The sequence below is a fragment of the Herpailurus yagouaroundi genome, unplaced genomic scaffold (genome assembly GCF_014898765.1).
Source record: "Herpailurus yagouaroundi ecotype Mexico unplaced genomic scaffold, PumYag 194, whole genome shotgun sequence".
NCBI classification, from domain to species: domain Eukaryota; kingdom Metazoa; phylum Chordata; class Mammalia; order Carnivora; family Felidae; genus Herpailurus; species Herpailurus yagouaroundi.
The window spans coordinates 2,608,434-2,625,853 of NW_024412425.1; the positions used below are offsets into that span (position 1 = coordinate 2,608,434).

At 38.4% G+C, this 17,420-nt stretch overlaps 1 protein-coding gene across 1 annotated transcript in view; it reads right to left on the reverse strand.

The window, feature by feature from the left end:
* The window catches only part of ZNF569 (zinc finger protein 569), a 9,160-nt gene extending 6,032 nt beyond the window's left edge, over positions 1-3,128 (reverse strand). Inside the window, exons 1-2 of the mRNA XM_040445665.1 lie at positions 2,882-3,128; positions 2,473-2,568 (exon numbers count right to left, since the gene is read on the reverse strand). Coding sequence (XP_040301599.1) covers positions 2,473-2,568; positions 2,882-3,080 — 295 coding nt within the window. The 5' untranslated portion in view covers positions 3,081-3,128. The remainder of the gene's footprint in view (positions 1-2,472; positions 2,569-2,881) is intronic.
* Between the last annotated feature and the right edge of the window lie 14,292 nt (positions 3,129-17,420).

The window sequence follows — 17,420 nt, forward strand, 5'->3', positions numbered from 1 at the left end:
CCCCCCGCTTGCTCAGTGTCTCTCTCTCTCTCTCACACACACACAAAATAAACAAACATTTAAAAGAGAAAAAAAAAACGAAGCAGACATGCTGTAGAGTCAGGGACATGAGGCAGAGGAATACAGAGAAAAGGAACTGGCTCAGCATAGAGAGAATAAGTGCAAGTCTACGTACTGAAGGATTACATTCAGTTCCCTGTTGCTTCTTAGATCCGAGATGGGAAAATGGAGATTTTTCTCTCTCTCTGCCAGACTGATAATAAAGGAAGGGAAAAATTACTGTGAAATTGTAAAGCAGGTAAAGTTAGAGAGTTGGTTGCAGATTACAAATGTAGAAAAGAAGGCAGAATACTAAGCTTTTGGGTCACTTCAGTTAGGGAAAAAAGAGTTTAATTAAGCAAAAGATTTTGAAGAAGGTACAATTAGGTTGCCAAAGTACTATCCCAACAGAAGTGAAAGGGCCAGAAAGATGTAGGGGAAAAAAAGCCAAAAACAAAATAAAGGAGAATTTCTAAAAATACAAAATACTGCTACTGAATTTTTTTTTTTTTAAAGCCAATGAGTTAATAGGGAGCTGCAGAGAGAAGAGTGCAAATGAGTTAATAGGGAGCTGCAGAGAGAAGAGTAATTTGGAAGATATATCCGAAGTAATTACTGAGAAGGCCACATAGAGAAATAAGGAGGCAAAAGATAATAAAGGAAATGAAAAAAAAAATATGGAGGAAAAAAGATCTAGCTTCTATCTTTAGGAGTCCCAGAATGAGAGTGTTGAGAAAATGAAGAAAAGCCAATATCTGATGATGTTAGCTGAGGAATGTGCAGAATTAATGAGGACAAAACAGGAAAATACCAACAGATTGGAAAATACAGATAAAATAAGTTGTTATACAGACTACCCTGGAACTTTAGTATATGGTAAACCTTTACAGATAGAGAACAAACTTAAATATTTATAGAAATTACATTGTTCAACTCTGTGAAAATTAACTTGAAAACCAGAATTAAGTAATTTTCTAGAACAATACAACCTATTATGTCAAAAACTAATGCCAAAAGAGACAAAACATCTGCGTAAAATTTATAAAGTAATAATGGAAAAAAGCCGTCAAAGCACTTTCCCTTGATAATCCAAAAGGTCCAAACGGGCAAACAAGTAAGATAAACCAAAACTTTAAGGGAGTTATACACCAGTGCTATTATAAGTATTCCAGAACAAGAAGAAAGGGTTCTAAATTCTATTTAGGAAACCAGTGTAAAATTGACTTCAAAGCCTGAAAAAGTTAGAACAATTATTTAAATTCATGGCAAATATGTGAGGATGAGTAATTGCTAAGCAATGTGTAAACATAATTCACACATACACATAAAAGGAAAAGATCACAGGATAATCTCCTGTAAAAAAGATTGTTATTTTAACTAAATGAATATTAAAGAAACTTAGGGTGGCAAAGAGTACTTCAAAGAGGAATGACCAACTGTGAAAAAATACTGGAACAACATACAACAAATAAAAGGCTAATCACATCAATATATTCATACAAATTAAGAATTCAACAGAAAAAAGGGCAAAAGACAAACCATTTATAAAGAAACCATTTTTAAGCATATGGAAACATCCTTGACAATACCATAATAAAGGAAATACAAATTTAAACTATAATAAATTGTTTTTCACCTATTAAATTGGCAAAATTTTTTTAAAATTCTAAGACTGTGTTGGCAGAAATTTTTGGTAGAAATAAAAATGTTTCCTTGGAGGGCAAAAAAAGACTTGGCAATATCTACCAAACTACAAATATATGTATAAATGTATGTATGCATTGTCTACATGTGATGCATGTATATATAAGTATGTATGTATACATGTGTGTATAACAAATGTGTGCACAAATACATGACAAATGTAGCAGAAAATGGAAGCTAAGAGAAAAGTATCACAGACTTTAAAACTTATTGAGTAAAAGGGTTGTAGCCATTACTAAAGTATGAGAGCAAAAGCTAAAAATACACTGGGAAATGTGCCTATGAGTACAAAATATAATGCTATGGCATTTACAATGAAAGGAGAAGATAAAGTAGAAAGGGCTATGAATGTCAACAGTATCCGAACAACTACAATTCTGTGAATATCTGAATGCAAAGGGAAAGCATCCTATGTAATAAGGTGGGCAGAGACTGAAGATGCTAATAATAGAATGACTGTCAAAGTAAAGATGGAAATGAGTTAGGAAATATTGATATCTAGCACACAAGTAAAAAGGCCAACTGGTCCTTTAAGTTCTGAGGAAAGAAGAATGTTATCTAGAAAAGACATCTTAAATTAGTAAAGAATTCAGAAGTTCACAGAAATTAACTCTATTAAAGTCTACAATCTTTAAGAAAATATTTTTGAAGAATATTTCAGAGGGTCATGGATTAACCATTAAAGGGGCATGGCCCCTTCTCACCTGTCTGGTTCCCTCCCTGACTAACCTGGACAGTGTCTCCTTAACACTTCTTCCTCCACCACCCAAGGTTCTTCTTCTTGCTCCAACTTGAAAATCACATCAGGTTTGGTGAATGGACAGCCTGTCAAAGAGAAGTAACATAACGTTTGGGCACAAATACCAGGAACAAAAAAAATCGTTCATGAATTGAGGCTGGCCCAGACAAACCAGGCTTTCTGAAGGACAAGAAAAGTGTGGTTTTGGGGATGCTGCCTCTGAAACATAAGCAAGGATGACATTTTATTTTAAAAGCTGCAGCATGCACACTCATACGAGCACAGGCACCTAAAGGCCAAACTCACTCTAACATTTAAAGGTTCCACAAATTTCAGAAATTTGGAGAAAAAAAGGTACTTCACTCCCAGAATTTGAGTTATACAGGAAACTACCCTTACCCACTGTGATTAAGTTGTTGTAGTTTTCTAGCATCACATTCCGGTACAGGTTCCTTTGAGCAAGATCCAACTGTTGCCACTCTTCCTGGGTGAAGTCAATAGCCACATCTCTGAATGTCACTGTCCCCTGTAACAACATACTCCCACTCAACCTGAAGTCATCCATCTTAAATGATGTGGACAAAACAAATTGAACCATGTTCTCACAGTATGCAAAGGTAAGACGTTATTTAAAAATTTTCCTGGTTTTGCTATTTTCTAAAAGAAAAAACATTAGCAACATTCTGTGAGTTTATGTTCATTCACAAAAAAATTTTTTTAATGTTTATTTTTGAAGGAGGGTGAGACAGAGTACGAGCAGGGGAGGGTCAGAGAGAGAGACAGGGAGGCAGAATCTGAAGCAGGCTCTAGGCTCTGAGTTGTCAGCACAGAGCCCAACCCAGGGCTCAAACTCACGAACTGCAAGATCATGACCTGAGCCAAAGTCGGACGCTTAACTAACTGAACCACCCAGGCACCCCAACAAGCACGTATCTTTAATACCTACCATGGGTTAAAGAGATCCGGGGGACCAATTTATAACTGAGTATAGAAAATGGGGGAATATAAAACTTAACTGGTCTGGGAACTCACTGGATGCCTGTGACTCACTGAGGCAAGAGAAAATGAAAACTTGTTTGGATGGAAGCAGAAGCAGGGAGAGAATGGTATGCACAATTTGAAGTACAGTAGTAGCTGAAAGTATGGTTCATTAGGAGAAATCTAGAAAAATTAGGATTTATTGTTCATAAGCCTAAAATAAGTGCCCGCAGAAATGAAAACGGGATATGATTGCTAACAAAGTTCACATATATTGAAAAAGAGGACAATAGACAGCATCATACAAATACCAACAGATAAATTTAAAAACTCATTAAAAAAGTTTTTTAAATAGTCTGAACTGGAATTACAACTAAAACCATGAGAAAATATTATCAAGAAAGCTTTAGAATACTTTCCAGAAATGAGATGCTGGTGACAAGTTTCTTGAGAGCAATAACTGAAATGTTCAGAAGAGTATAAACATAAGGAAAAAAATCTTCAACAGCAATAGAACAAAGAGGGCTGTCTAAATTTCCTGCCCTTTGAAGAATTTCTGAGAGACTGGGTGGGATAAAAAGGGAGCTATTTCACAATCCGTGTTTCTAGCATTTTATTTCTAGGTTTAAAAGGACCCAGTGAATATGAACATCTACTAACACTAAGGGTTCAGAGTAGGCTGTGGGATTGATACAAATCCTCTTTCGGAATCCTTCCTAATAAGTATCAAGGCCTTTGAAATAAACAAGTTTAAGAAACCAAAGGCCGTATGGCTGAATAAGACATCCCTCATTTGTTTCCCTGCCTCAGCAACAATCTGGCTTCCATCTATGGACATGAAGTACCTTTGCGGGAGCTGTTGGGTACAGCACCATATGTCAAGAGACTCAGGGGGAGACTCGCCTACTTATGCATTGGGTAACAGGCATACAAGACCTCAGCCCCTGTGTGGACCCTGTGGTGACCCATGAGCCAACTCTAGCAGCTCTTGGCTGTGGTCCAGGATTCCTGGAAAAAAACTGTCTTAAACAATCACCCATGAACAACAGAACTTTTGTGGAAATCCAGGTTTGCAGCAGAGAAGTTCCAGCATATTGTCAGAGCAAAAACTGGAGGAGTTTGGACTCGTCACAGAGGGTAAGAGGAAGAGTTTGACTTTACTCATATCACCTATCCCTCAAGGCTGCACAGCTTAGGACCATGAGGGATTTTCTTGGCCAATGAATTCATCTGTGGAGTGTGTATGAGTGACTTGGTTTCCTAGCTATGTGGGACAGTGCCAGAGTGGCTCATCTCTCTCTTACCCCATCCAGAATACTGAATTCTGGGCTACATGACTAAAGGGTAGAATAAGTATGGGAAAGCAACAGATAGGAGTCTCAAAGGGCATTAAAGGGATCCATATCTGGGGCACCTGGGTGGCTCCATCTGTTAAGTGTCTGACTTCGGCTCAGGTCATGATCTCACAGTTGTGGGTTCAAGTCCCGCACTGAGCTCTGTGCTGACAGCTCAGAGCCTGAAGCCTGCTTCGGATTCTGTTTCTCCCTCTCCCTCTGCCCCTCTCCTGCTCATGCTTGCTCTCTCACTTAAAAAGAAACAAACATTAAAAAATTACATTAAAAAAAAAAAAGGGATCCAGATCTCACTGTGTTGCAAACTCCACTAAGAAGCCTACTCATGAACTGCTGCGTGTACTTTGCCTGTAGATCCTCCTCCCCCATGGGCACCCTCAGAATTCTGTAGGCTTCACCCCCCCCCCACTCCTATCTTGTAGCAGAGAGCCCCAATCTGAGTGCAGACCAGGGAGAGACCACAAACATGAGCTTTAGTGCCACCTTTGGGAAAACAAAGAAGAAGCTGTCAGCAAGCACCCTGCGTGGTGTGCTGGCAGATCAAGAGAAGGCATCCAAGCTTCAGAATTCTGCCACAAGGAGGAGCAAGAAGAGCGGAGCAGGTACATCCATAGAATCTGAGAAAGCCTCAAAATCCCTAGCAGTGCTGACAGAAGTTATTTTTCTCCTGAACGTAAAGACTAGAGGAGGTGACTGCTACTTCAAATGTGAAGACAGCAATGCAAAACTTTAAGGAACATGAAAACATCAAGGATACACGATACCACAAAAGAAGCACAATAATCTACCAGAAACTGATCTCAAAGACATGGAAACATGCAATTTACTCAATAAAGAATTCAAAATAGCTGTTTTATCTATTTTTGATTTTTATTTATTTTTAATTTTTATTTCTTTTTGAGAGAGAGAGAGTATGAGTGGGGGAGGGACAGAGAGAGAGGGAGACAGAATCCAAAGCAGGCTCCAGGCTCTGAGCTGACAGCCCAGAGCTCAACACGGGACTCGAACTCACAAGCTGTGAGATCATGACCTGAGCCGAAGTCAGGCACTTAACAGATGGAGCCACCCAGGTGCCCCATTATTTATTTATTTTTAATATTTATTTATTTGGAGGGGAGGGAGAGAGGGAAGGAGAGAGACAGAGAGAGAGAGAACATGAGCAGGGGAGGGGCAGAGAAAGAGAGAGGGAGAGAGAATACCAAGCAGGCTTCAGGCTCAGTGCAGAACCTGACATGGAGCTCAATCTCAAGACGGTGAGATCATGACCTGAGCCGAAATCAAGAGTCAAATGCTTAACTGAGCTACCCAGACACCCCTCAAAATAGTTGTTTTTAGGAAACTCAAAGAGCTATAAGAAAACACAGAAACATAATTTGATATCAGAAAAACATACATGAACGAAATGATAAATTTCAGAAAGAAACCATAAAAAAGAACCAAACAAATTCTGGAGAAGAATACAAAAAAATGAAATGAAAAATGCACTAAAGAGCACCAACTTAATAAATGACATAAATGACAAGCCTACATGTAACACAATACTTAATGGTAAAGGGTCAGTAACAAGGTGAAGGTGCCCACTCTCACCACTCCTATTCAACATGGTCCTGGAAGTCCTAACCAGAGCAATCAGGCAAGAGAATAAAATAAAAGGTATCACGGGGCACCTGGGTGGCTCAGTCAGTTAAGCATCCAACTTCGGTCAGGTCATGATCTTGCAGTTCGTGAGTTCAAGCCCTGCATCGGGCTCTGTGCTGACAGCTTGGAGCCTGGAGCCTGCCTCAGGTTCTGTGTCTCCCTCTCTCTCTGCCTCTCCCCCCTCATGTTCTGTCTCAAAAATAAAAAATTAAAAAAAAAAAAGAAATTAAAGGTGTCCAAATAGAAAAGAAAGAAGTAAAACTGTCTTTGCAGATGATATGATCTTACATATAAAAAAACTCCCAAAGACTCCAACAAAAAACTGTTAGAAATAATCAATGAATTCAGTAATCAACATACAGAACTCAGCTACATCTATACAGTAACAACAAAGCAACTGTAACAATATGAAAGAAAACCCTATCCATAATATTATCAAAAACAATAAAATACTATGAAATAAATTCAATTGAGGATATGAAAGATCTGTATAGTGAATATTATACTTTGATGAAAGAAATGGAAGAAGACACAAATGGAAAGACATCCCATGTTCATGGATCAGAAGAATTAATATCGTTAAAGTGTCCATACTTCCCCAAACCATCTACATATTCAATGAAATCCCTATTAAATTCCAACAGCTTTTTTTTTCACAGAAATAGAAAAAGAAAAAAAAACACTAAAATTTGTATGGAACCACAAAAGACCCCACATATCCAAAGCAATCCTGAGAAAGAACAAAGCTGGAGACATCACCTTTCCTGATTTCCAACTAGAATACAAAGTTAGAATAATCAAAACAGCATGGTACTGGCATAAAAATAGACATATAGGCCAATTAGAATCAAGAATATAGAAATAATCCCATGTATACACGGTCAGTTAATATTTGACAAGGGAGTCAAAGGACAGTTTCTTCAACAAATGGTGTTAGGAAAATTGGATAATCACATGCAGAAGAATGAAATTGAACCCCTAGTATAACAGCCACTAAAATTAACTCACGATGGGTTAAAACTTACACATAAGACCTGAAACTATAAATCTCCTCAAAGAAAACATAAGGAAAAAACTTGACATTAGTTTTGACAATGACTTTTTTGGATATGACCTCCAAAGCAAAAATAATTGAGACAAGAATAAAGTAAAAAGCTTCTACAAAAAAACAAAGGAAACAATAAACAAAGTGAAAAGGGGATCAGTAGAATAAGGGAGAAATTATTTGCAAAACATGTATCTGATATGGGGTTAATATCCAAAATACACAAAACTCATACAACTCAGTATCAGAAAAATCAAACAATCTCTTGGGATGCCGGGGTGGCTCAGTAGGTTGAGTGTCCGACTTTGGCTCAGGTCATGATCTCATGGTTCGTAAGTTCAAGCTCTGCATCGGGCCCGCCACTGTCAGGGTAGAGTCGGTTTGGAGCCTCTGTCCTCCCCTCTCTCTGTCCCTCTCCCACTCACACACTCTCTCTCTCAAAAGTAAAAATAAACATTTATACACACACACACACACACACACACACACACACATATATATACACACACACACACACACACACACACACTCTCTCTCTCTCTCTCTACATATATATATCAGACAATGATTGGAGGACCTGAATAGACACTTTTCCAAAGAAAACCTACAAATGGCCAAAAGGTATATGAAAAGATATATGACATCACTCATCATAAGGGAAATGATGATTAACTCAAAACTACGAGGTTTATCTCACACCTGTTAGGATGGCTGTCATCAAAAAGACAACAGATAAGAGATGATGAGGACGTGGAAAAAAGGCAACACTTGTGCACTGTTGGTGGTACAGCCACTATGCAAAAGAGCATGAAGCTTCCTTAAAAAATTAAAAATAGATTGCCATATGACCCAGCATATATTTTTCTGGGCATATATCCAAAGGAAATGAAATCAGGATCTTGAAAAGATATCTGCACTTCCATGTTCACTGCAGCATTATTCACAGCAGCCAAGATATAGAAACAACCTATCTATGGATGAATAAATAAAGAAGATGTGGTATACACACACACACACACACACACACACACACACACACACACAGTGTTATTCAGCCTCAGCCATGAGAAAAGGAAATCCTGCCATTTGCAACATGGGTGGACTCTGAGGGTATTATGCTAAGTGAAATAAATGAGACAGAGAAAAACAAATACCCTATAATCTCACTTATATGTGAAATCTTAAAAAGCCAACTCTCAGAAACAGAGTGGTGGCACCAGGGACTGGGGGCAATGGGGGAGATGTTGGTTAATGGGTACAAACTTCTAATTATAAAACAAATAATTTCTAGAAATCTAATGTGAAGCAAGGTGATTATAGTTAAGAATACTATATTATATACTTGGAAGTTGCTAAGAGAGTAGGTCTTAATGTTCTCGACACAAAAAAGAAATAATTATGTGACGGAATGGAGATGTTAGCTGATCCTATGGTGGTAATAATTTTGTAATATACAAATATATCAAATCGACACTTTTGTATACTTTATTTTTTAAGGAATCCCTGTGCCCAGTGTGGGGACTGAACTCATGACCCTGAGGTCAAGAGTCACATGCTCTATAAATTGAGCCAGCCATTTGACCCATCATTGTAATTTAAAACAACACAGTATTATATGTAAATTATAGCTCAATAAAGCTGCAGAAAGAAAACTGTCAAATTTTTAAGATCCTAAAATTCAGGGAGTTGTTGGGAATTCCCCTTAATTGGGATAAAGACCAAACTAAGCTTGAACAAAGCACCTGGTTAAGAAGTAGGGTTGAAGAGAAAACAAAATGTAGAAAGCTGGTCCTAGTAACTTCACTAATCACACTGAAGGACAGGAGCATATAAGATGAATTCTTGCTAACACTGCCTCAGTCTCAGATTTCTCCTCAGGAAGATGGATCAATAAACTAGTAAATAAAGTTTAAAAACCAACACCACAGATTTGGCAAGAAAATTCTAACTGCTCAGAACTCAGAAAAAAATTATTAAAATTAAAAAATATTTAAGAAAAAATTTAGTAAATGTGAAAATATAAATGTCTTAAAATTAGAAGTCCAGAACTTATATACATAAATCTCTATATTTAAAAGTTGATATTTTAAGCATAAATAATACAGGCAGCAAATGTTTAACAAGTTTAATGACGGAAACACGTTTAATGATGTTTAAAAACATACAGAATTAAAAATAAATACAGAAACAATCTCAATGAAAAATTTCAAGGAAATGAATAATTTCAAAGGTAATTTGGTAGGAAGGAGGAAAGATGGCAGAGTAAGATGGTCCTGAGCTCACCACTTTGTCACACAGACACACTGAGGTAACAGCTACATACATTTATGCAACTAACCGAAAACAATCTGAAGACTGGTAGAGACTGGTAGAACAAGCCTTCCACAGCTAATCACATAGAGAGAGGGCCACTTTCAAAAGGATAAGAGAGGTGGAGATGTGGTTGAGAACCAAACCCCTGGTGTGACCAACCGCAAAATGGAGGGACGTCATAAACACAGAGAAGCGTTAGGATCAGACACCACACCAGACGCACCAGGCACTGGAGACATGCACTGTGAACATGAGGCCTAGTAAGGCCTGTATTGAAAACCAGGAAGGCTTAACTCCGGGATCTTTAAAAATCAGTGGGATTAACTCTGGGAAAGCTGGAGGGCAACAGGAAACTGCCCTTAAAGAGCCAGCATACTAAATAAGTTGGTCTGAGAGAAAGCACAGAAACAGCAGTCTAAAAAGCACCTTGGGTATATGTGAAGAAGATTACTGACTAATCTTAGGAAGTGCTTGAGGGACAGGAACAAAAGTGCCGGTGGGAGCCATTTCTCTTCCCCTTTCCCAACCTAGATAAGCCAGAGGCTTGCAAAAGCCAACACTAACATTCTCCATCTACCTGCTAGCCCTGGTGCCCCAACACAATGTTCCCCTACTGACCTTCTCCATCCAACTCATCTACCTCAGAAGGCATCCCTCCAAAGCAGCTCCTATTTCCCCATCCTCGCAGGTAGCTCTGAACAGACTGGTGCCACTCCAATGGACTCCTGCCCCCACATACCAGTGCACATCAGGTTCTGCAGCAGAGTCTCTTAGCCCTTTGTTCAGGGAGCAAACCTGCCCTTTAGTGCACCTGCAGCTGTAGAGAGGCTAATTGTAGGTAGACAGGCTAAAAGCTGGCCCCACTCACCAACAAGCCCATGCTGGTGTGGTGGCAGCCAGGCCTCTCAACAAATCAGGGAGCAAACCCTGCCCACTGTGCCCACAACAAGCAAGGCAGGTCATTGCAACTGGCTTGGCTTAAGACAAATGCAGCAAGGGTACTACATAATGACAAAGGGATTAGTCCAATAGGATATAACAATTTAAGTATCTATGCTTCCAATACAGGAGCACCTAAATACATAAAAGAAATTAATGGACATATTTGTAAACTTAATTCAATTCAATGTCAATACCTCAGTAGTTTTAATTGTGGAAACAGAGTAATTCTAAAGTTTATATGAAAAATATAAATAGCTACAAGTAGCTAAGGCGATGCCGAAGAACAAAGATGGAGGATTCATTTGCATTATCAGATCAAGATTTATAATATATGGTAATTAAGATGGAGTGGGAGTGACATAAGGAAATCAAAACAATGGAAAAGGACATAAAAGTCAGAGATACATATATTAACATGAATAGGTCTGAAAACACAATGTGGAGTGAAAAAAAAGGAACTGCAGAACTGTAAGCCCATTATGTTCTCAGTTATTTAAAAATCTCAAACACAGAGCAACATATGTGGTGTTCACATATACAAATCTGTGTGATAAGAATATAAAACCATGAACTCTATGGGGGCGCCTGGGTGGCTCAGTCGGTTAAGTGTCCGATTTCAGCTCAGGTCATGATCTCGCGGTCCGTGGGTTCGAGCCCCACGTCGGGCTCTGTGCTGACGGCTCAGAGCCTGGAGCTTGTTTAGGATTCTGTGTGTGTCTCTCTCTCTGACCCTCCCCTGTTCATGCTCTGTCTCAAAAATAAATAAACGTTAAAAAAAAAAAAATAAAAAAACAAAAAAAACCCATGAACTCTATGGATATAGGTAACATTCATGAGAGTGCATCTGGGGACAAAGTATCTGTAATATTCTAAGTATTCTGTTGAAAAAAATCTTGAGGCCAAAAGGACAAAATACTAAAATATGCTAATTTGGGGACCTGGGTATGTGGCTATTTATTCTACTTATCCCTCCCTCTTTCTAGATTTTTTTTTTTTTTTCAACGTTTATTTATTTTTGGGACAGAGAGAGACAGAGCATGAACGGGGGAGGGTCAGAGAGAGAGGGAGACACAGAATCGGAAACAGGCTCCAGGCTCTGAGCCATCAGCCCAGAGCCTGACGCGGGGTTCGAACTCACGGACCGCGAGATCGTGACCTGGCTGAAGTCGGACGCTTAACCGACTGCGCCACCCAGGCGCCCCTCTAGATTCTTTTTTAAGAGAGAGACAGCGTGCATGAGCGGGCTAAAGGGGCAGAGGGAGAGAGAATCTTAAGCAGGCTCCCTACTCAGTGCAGAGCCTGAGTGGGGCTCAATCCCATGACTCTGGGATAATGACCTGAACTGAAATCAAGAGCTGGACATTCAACTAAATGAGCCGCCCCATAGATTTTCAAATAATAAAGAAAGGAAGAAAAGAGAGAGACAGAGGAAGAAGCAGCTCTTTATTAGTTATACTATTTTGTGTTTTTCTAACTAACTGACTTGTATTGTATTCTTACCAATTCCTTTATTTTCTTATTTTGTTTCTAATTACCAGAACTGTGTATTTTGCTCTTTCATTCTTTTGTTTATTAACATACTGTTTTCAGCCTGTGCAATGCTTTACGTATTGAAATTTTTTTTAATGTTTTATTTTTGAGAGACAGAAAACGTGCGCACATGCACATGCACGAGCAGGACAGGGGCAGAGAGAGCCCGAGACACAGAATCTGAGGCAGGCTCCAGGTTCTGAGCTGTCAGCACAGAACTCGATGCGGGGCTCGAACTCACAAGTGGTGAGATCTTGACCTGAGCCGAAGTCGGATGCTCAACAGACTGAACTATCCAGGCGCCCCATGCATTGTTTTATTTTTTAAGATGTTATGTAACATAAAGTTTTATGTCTCTGTTGATTTGAGTTGCTTATCCTAGTTTAAAAATTTCTATGTGAATGTTTTTCTTTTTGAATCTTTTATTATTTACTTCATATTTAATTGTATTGTAGAACTATCACATGTATAGTTTCTACGTTTGAAATTTATTAAATTTTATTCAGGCCTAATACATGGTCAGTTTTCAGGTTACTACATATCCAAATAGGGATAGTAACTGTTTCCAGGCTATAAACTATCTTAATCTAGTAGCTCAATCAAATTTTTTTTACCATTTTTAAAAAACTTTTTATTTTTTAGAGACAGAGTATGTGCACGTGGGGTGGGGAGGGCAGAGAAAGAGGAGAGCAAGAACCTGAAGCAGGCTCTGCGCTGTCAGCACAGAGCCCAATCTGAGGCTTGAACCCACGAACTGTGAGATCATGACTTGAGTCAAAGTCAGATGCTCAAATGACTGAGCCACCCAGGTGCCCCAACTCTATCAAATTATTATTGGTAAATACATTCTTTTCTTGGTCTAGTTTATCTAGCATGAGCTAAGACAGATCAATGAAAGTTTCCTATGGATATGTATCTTCTTATTTTCAGTGTTCTTTATAGTAACTTTGCTGCAGGTTATTTGATAAAGAAGCAGTCCTAAGCCATTTATCTTTATTAGCTATTGCACTCATCATTTTATTTTTTTAGAGTTTATTTATTTTGAGAGAGAGAGGGACAGCATGTGCACGTGTGAGTGGGAGAGGGGCAGAGAGAGAGAGAGAGGAGGGAGAAAGAGAATCCCAAGCAGGCTCTGTACTATCAGCACAGAGCCAAATGTGGAGCTTGAACTCCTAAACCCTGAGGATCGTGACCTGAGCCAAAATCAAGAGTCAGAGACTTAACCAACTGAGCCACCCAGGACCCCTGGACAACCACTTTGGAACACTGTTTGTCAGTATCAATAAAAGGTGACATATATATATATGGTCTATAACTTAGCAATTCTAGTTTTGGTTTATATACAAAAGAATGTGTACATATATGCAACAAAAGACATCTACAAGACAATTCATAGCAATAGTATTTGTAATTGTCCTGAAATAAGAACTACCTAAATGGCAATCAATAACAGAATGGATAAATAAAATTATGGTTTATTTACATAACTGAATAATATACAGCAATCTGAAATTAACTGAACTACAACTACATGCAATAATTCAACATGAACCTGACAAACATAGTATTAGGCACAAGAAATCAGACACAAAGTATATAGATGAATAATATAAATCATCTGTGGTGACAGTAGTTGAATAGTGGTTACCCTGGGGTGGGAGTAATGCCTTGGAAATGTGCAGAAGGAATCTCATGGTTTGTTAGATCTATTTCTTGATCTACTGCTTATGCAGGTTACACAGTGTGTTCACTGAAAATTAACGAGTTTCAGGAAAAAACTAGATATACAGAGAAACTGCGAGATAGGGACACACCGTCAAAGAAAGGTACATGTCAGTATAGGAAAGCTTTGAGCTAAGGGTGAAAAGGCAGTGAAGTGAGATATGTTTAACAGCTAAGAGTGCAGGATAAATCTGAAAGAGAAAGATTCCAAAGGAAGTATAAAGATGAAGTTTTGAGGAAAAGGAATTATCCTTGAAGAGGAGGCAAACATCACTTATTCTAAGAGTAAAATAAAGAAGAAACAAGGAAACATGGATTCAATTCACTAAAACCATAAATACTCACAAAAACTATGTATACCAGGCATAGAATGTTCTGGGGCTGGAGATCTATCAGTAGCCAAATAAAAAATACTCTCTGTTCACATTTCAGTGGACTAAAATTATAAGAATTTACCAGAAATTATTAGACTGTGGCCCAATCTATAGCAAATACCCATTGAAAAATATAATTATGTAGGGTCATTTGAAAGACACACATCTTGTCTATTTCTTAGGATATTCTAGTATTCTTCTTTACTATTATGTATGATACATATAGAACAAATGGCACATATACTAATCTTAAGTGCATAACCTGATACATTTTTATACATTTATATATTTGTGTACTTAGGTCAAAATAAGAACATTTTCAGCACTCCAGAAGATTCTCTCATATCCCCTCCCAGTAAATATCGTAGGGATACCCACTATTCTGATTTCTATCACAAGGGATTAGTTTTCCCAGCTTTTAAACTTCATATAAATGGAACCATATCTTTGGTTTGTGAATTTACCTATATTGTTGTGACTAACCAGTATCTGCCATTTTTTTTATTGTTGTGTGGTCTCCCTTTGCATGAAAGAGATAATTTATCATTTTTCCTGATACTCTTCATTTCCATTCTTTCCATTGCTGGCTATTTTAACGTACATTCTTTGTTTTCTCCTTCATCAAAACAGACCATCAAAATAGCTGGGTTTTTCAACTACAAGAGGTCACACTATAATATATTCACTGACCTACAACAATAGGTGCCAATGACAAACATACTTCTAAGAAATGTTCATTTAAATTCTTATTTACAATGCAAATTATGTAATGAATTTCTGCTCTGGTTTGGTAATAATAATGAAATTGAAAGTTGAAGCCCAACTTTAATCTCTCTGAATGAATGTTGGTATTACCATTTTCACTCTTTCCTGGTCTTAAACTTCCAACTCTGTTTCCTCTGAAAATGCTTATGTATATACGATTTTCCAATTTACTGTATGGATTACTGTAATCCCCTTAAACTACACTGTAGAATAAAGGAGAGAATATGCTATTTAAAATTTACCTGGGACTCAGTCATTTCCTCTTCTGTCTGGTAATGGACAGGGCTTAAAAAGGCAGAGCTGGGAAAGAGAAGAAAAGCCATTAGACCAGGTGTGCTTTGTGGTTTCAGAAACCTGTACCCACAAGGTGGATTAAAGGTCAACCTGTAGCAAAATGATTCTTGGATCCATCAGAAAGGCCAAGAATATTCACACCAGAGGTGCTGAGAGTATAAGGATGACTGGTAAGATCATGTATAGCTTAGGCATAAGGTGGATAAGAATACGGTTTCACATGTGGGGGATGTCCCATGAATCTGTCAATAGCTCTGTATCAGAAAATAAATAGTTCACAGGAAGCAGGAAGACACACAGCTTCATGAACGCACATAACCAAGAAAATCAGAAAACTGACAAAACACCTAAGGTATTTTAATGTATTGAGACACTACCAACTAAATGAGAATTTAAACAAAATGGCAATATAATTATATCCTTTCAAGGTAGGAGTAAGGAGAAGTTTGTGTGTCTGTGTGATATTTATTGGAGATATTGGTGGTGGTAAGAGAATTTCTTTTTTGCCATAGTAAAAAAATATATATAAGAAATCACACAAGAGCTGAAAGAGGTTTAAAAAAAGGTGAAAGTGTTTTTTTCTGGCAATAGGAATTAGGGATGGGAAAAAAAAAAGTACAGTTTTCCTTCTTTTTATTTCAAGCCTAGTAGCACTATTTCATTTTTTTAAATAAAATTCATATTAGGGTGCCTGGGTGGCTCAGTCAGTCGAGTGGCCAATTCTTGATTTCAGCTCACGTCATGATCTCACGGTTTAAGAATTCAAGCCCTGCGTCAAGCTCTGCACTCACAGCACAGAGCCTGCTTAGGGTTCTCTCTCTCCTCTCTCTGCCCCTCCCCCGCTCATGCACATGCTCTCTCAAAATAAACAAACAAACAAACAAAAAAGAGAGGACAGAATAAGATGGTATCTCAGTAGTTTCCCAGCACCAACAGTACAAAATTCTGTAAAGAAAATTTGATACTTCGCTAAGCATAGAGAACCAGCATACTCCGAAAGGCCACATGTGGCAGATAACGTTACTAACAATAGCCATTGCCCTCATCTTATTCCTTGAAAAATAAACCTTAATTTTTTCACATGCCAATATACCTTCTCCCAAGGATGAATCATGATTGATCTAGGTCAATGAGGGTAATCCTACTTCCCTTTGCCAGTTACTCACTTTCCCAGCATCCCCTGCAGCTATGAGTTACAATGTGACAAAATATTGGCTAAGAGGAGAAGGGTTATGGAAAAATTTGTGATATATATATATTTCCCCCCCCTGCACATATCTCTTGCACACAGCCCCTTTGGCCTGAGGGTGCATACCAGCACATTCTGTTGTCCGGACAGTTCTGGCTCTCATAGTGGACGTGGGTCTATGTGGGCATAGGTTAAAAAAGGAATTATCATATTAAGGGCATTTGCTTAAGGTGAACTGAAGTCGTCAACTAGCCAGAAAGAAGATGCCAATCAGTACTCCCCCCTACTGTCTTTCTTCTTTCTCTGAATCATCAAATTTCTCAAGTACAGGCAAGAAACGGAAAGTGGAGAGAAAACTCCAAAATTTCTTTGAGGCACCTTATGATGAATTTCATTGTAGAATTTCTTTTTTTTTTTTTTATTTATATATGAAATTTATTGTCAAATTGGTTTCCATACAACACCCAGTGCTCATCCCAAAAGGTGCCCTCCTCAATACCCATCACCCACCCTCTCCTCCCTCCCACCCTCATTGTAGAATTTCTAATAGCAGTATGTGAACTGGAAGGATGGTTCAACAAAAACGACTTTATATATTGTTAAGGACTTACAAATGATGAAAAGAAATGAGAGCTCTTATTTAAAGAGGATTTCTTGGGGCGCCTGGGTGGCTCAGTCGGTTGAGCGTCCGACTTCCGCTCAGGTCACGATCTCACGGTCCGTGAGTTCGAGCCCCGCGTCGGGCTCTGGGCTGATGGCTCGGAGCCTGGAGCCTGCTTCCGATTCTGTGTCTCCC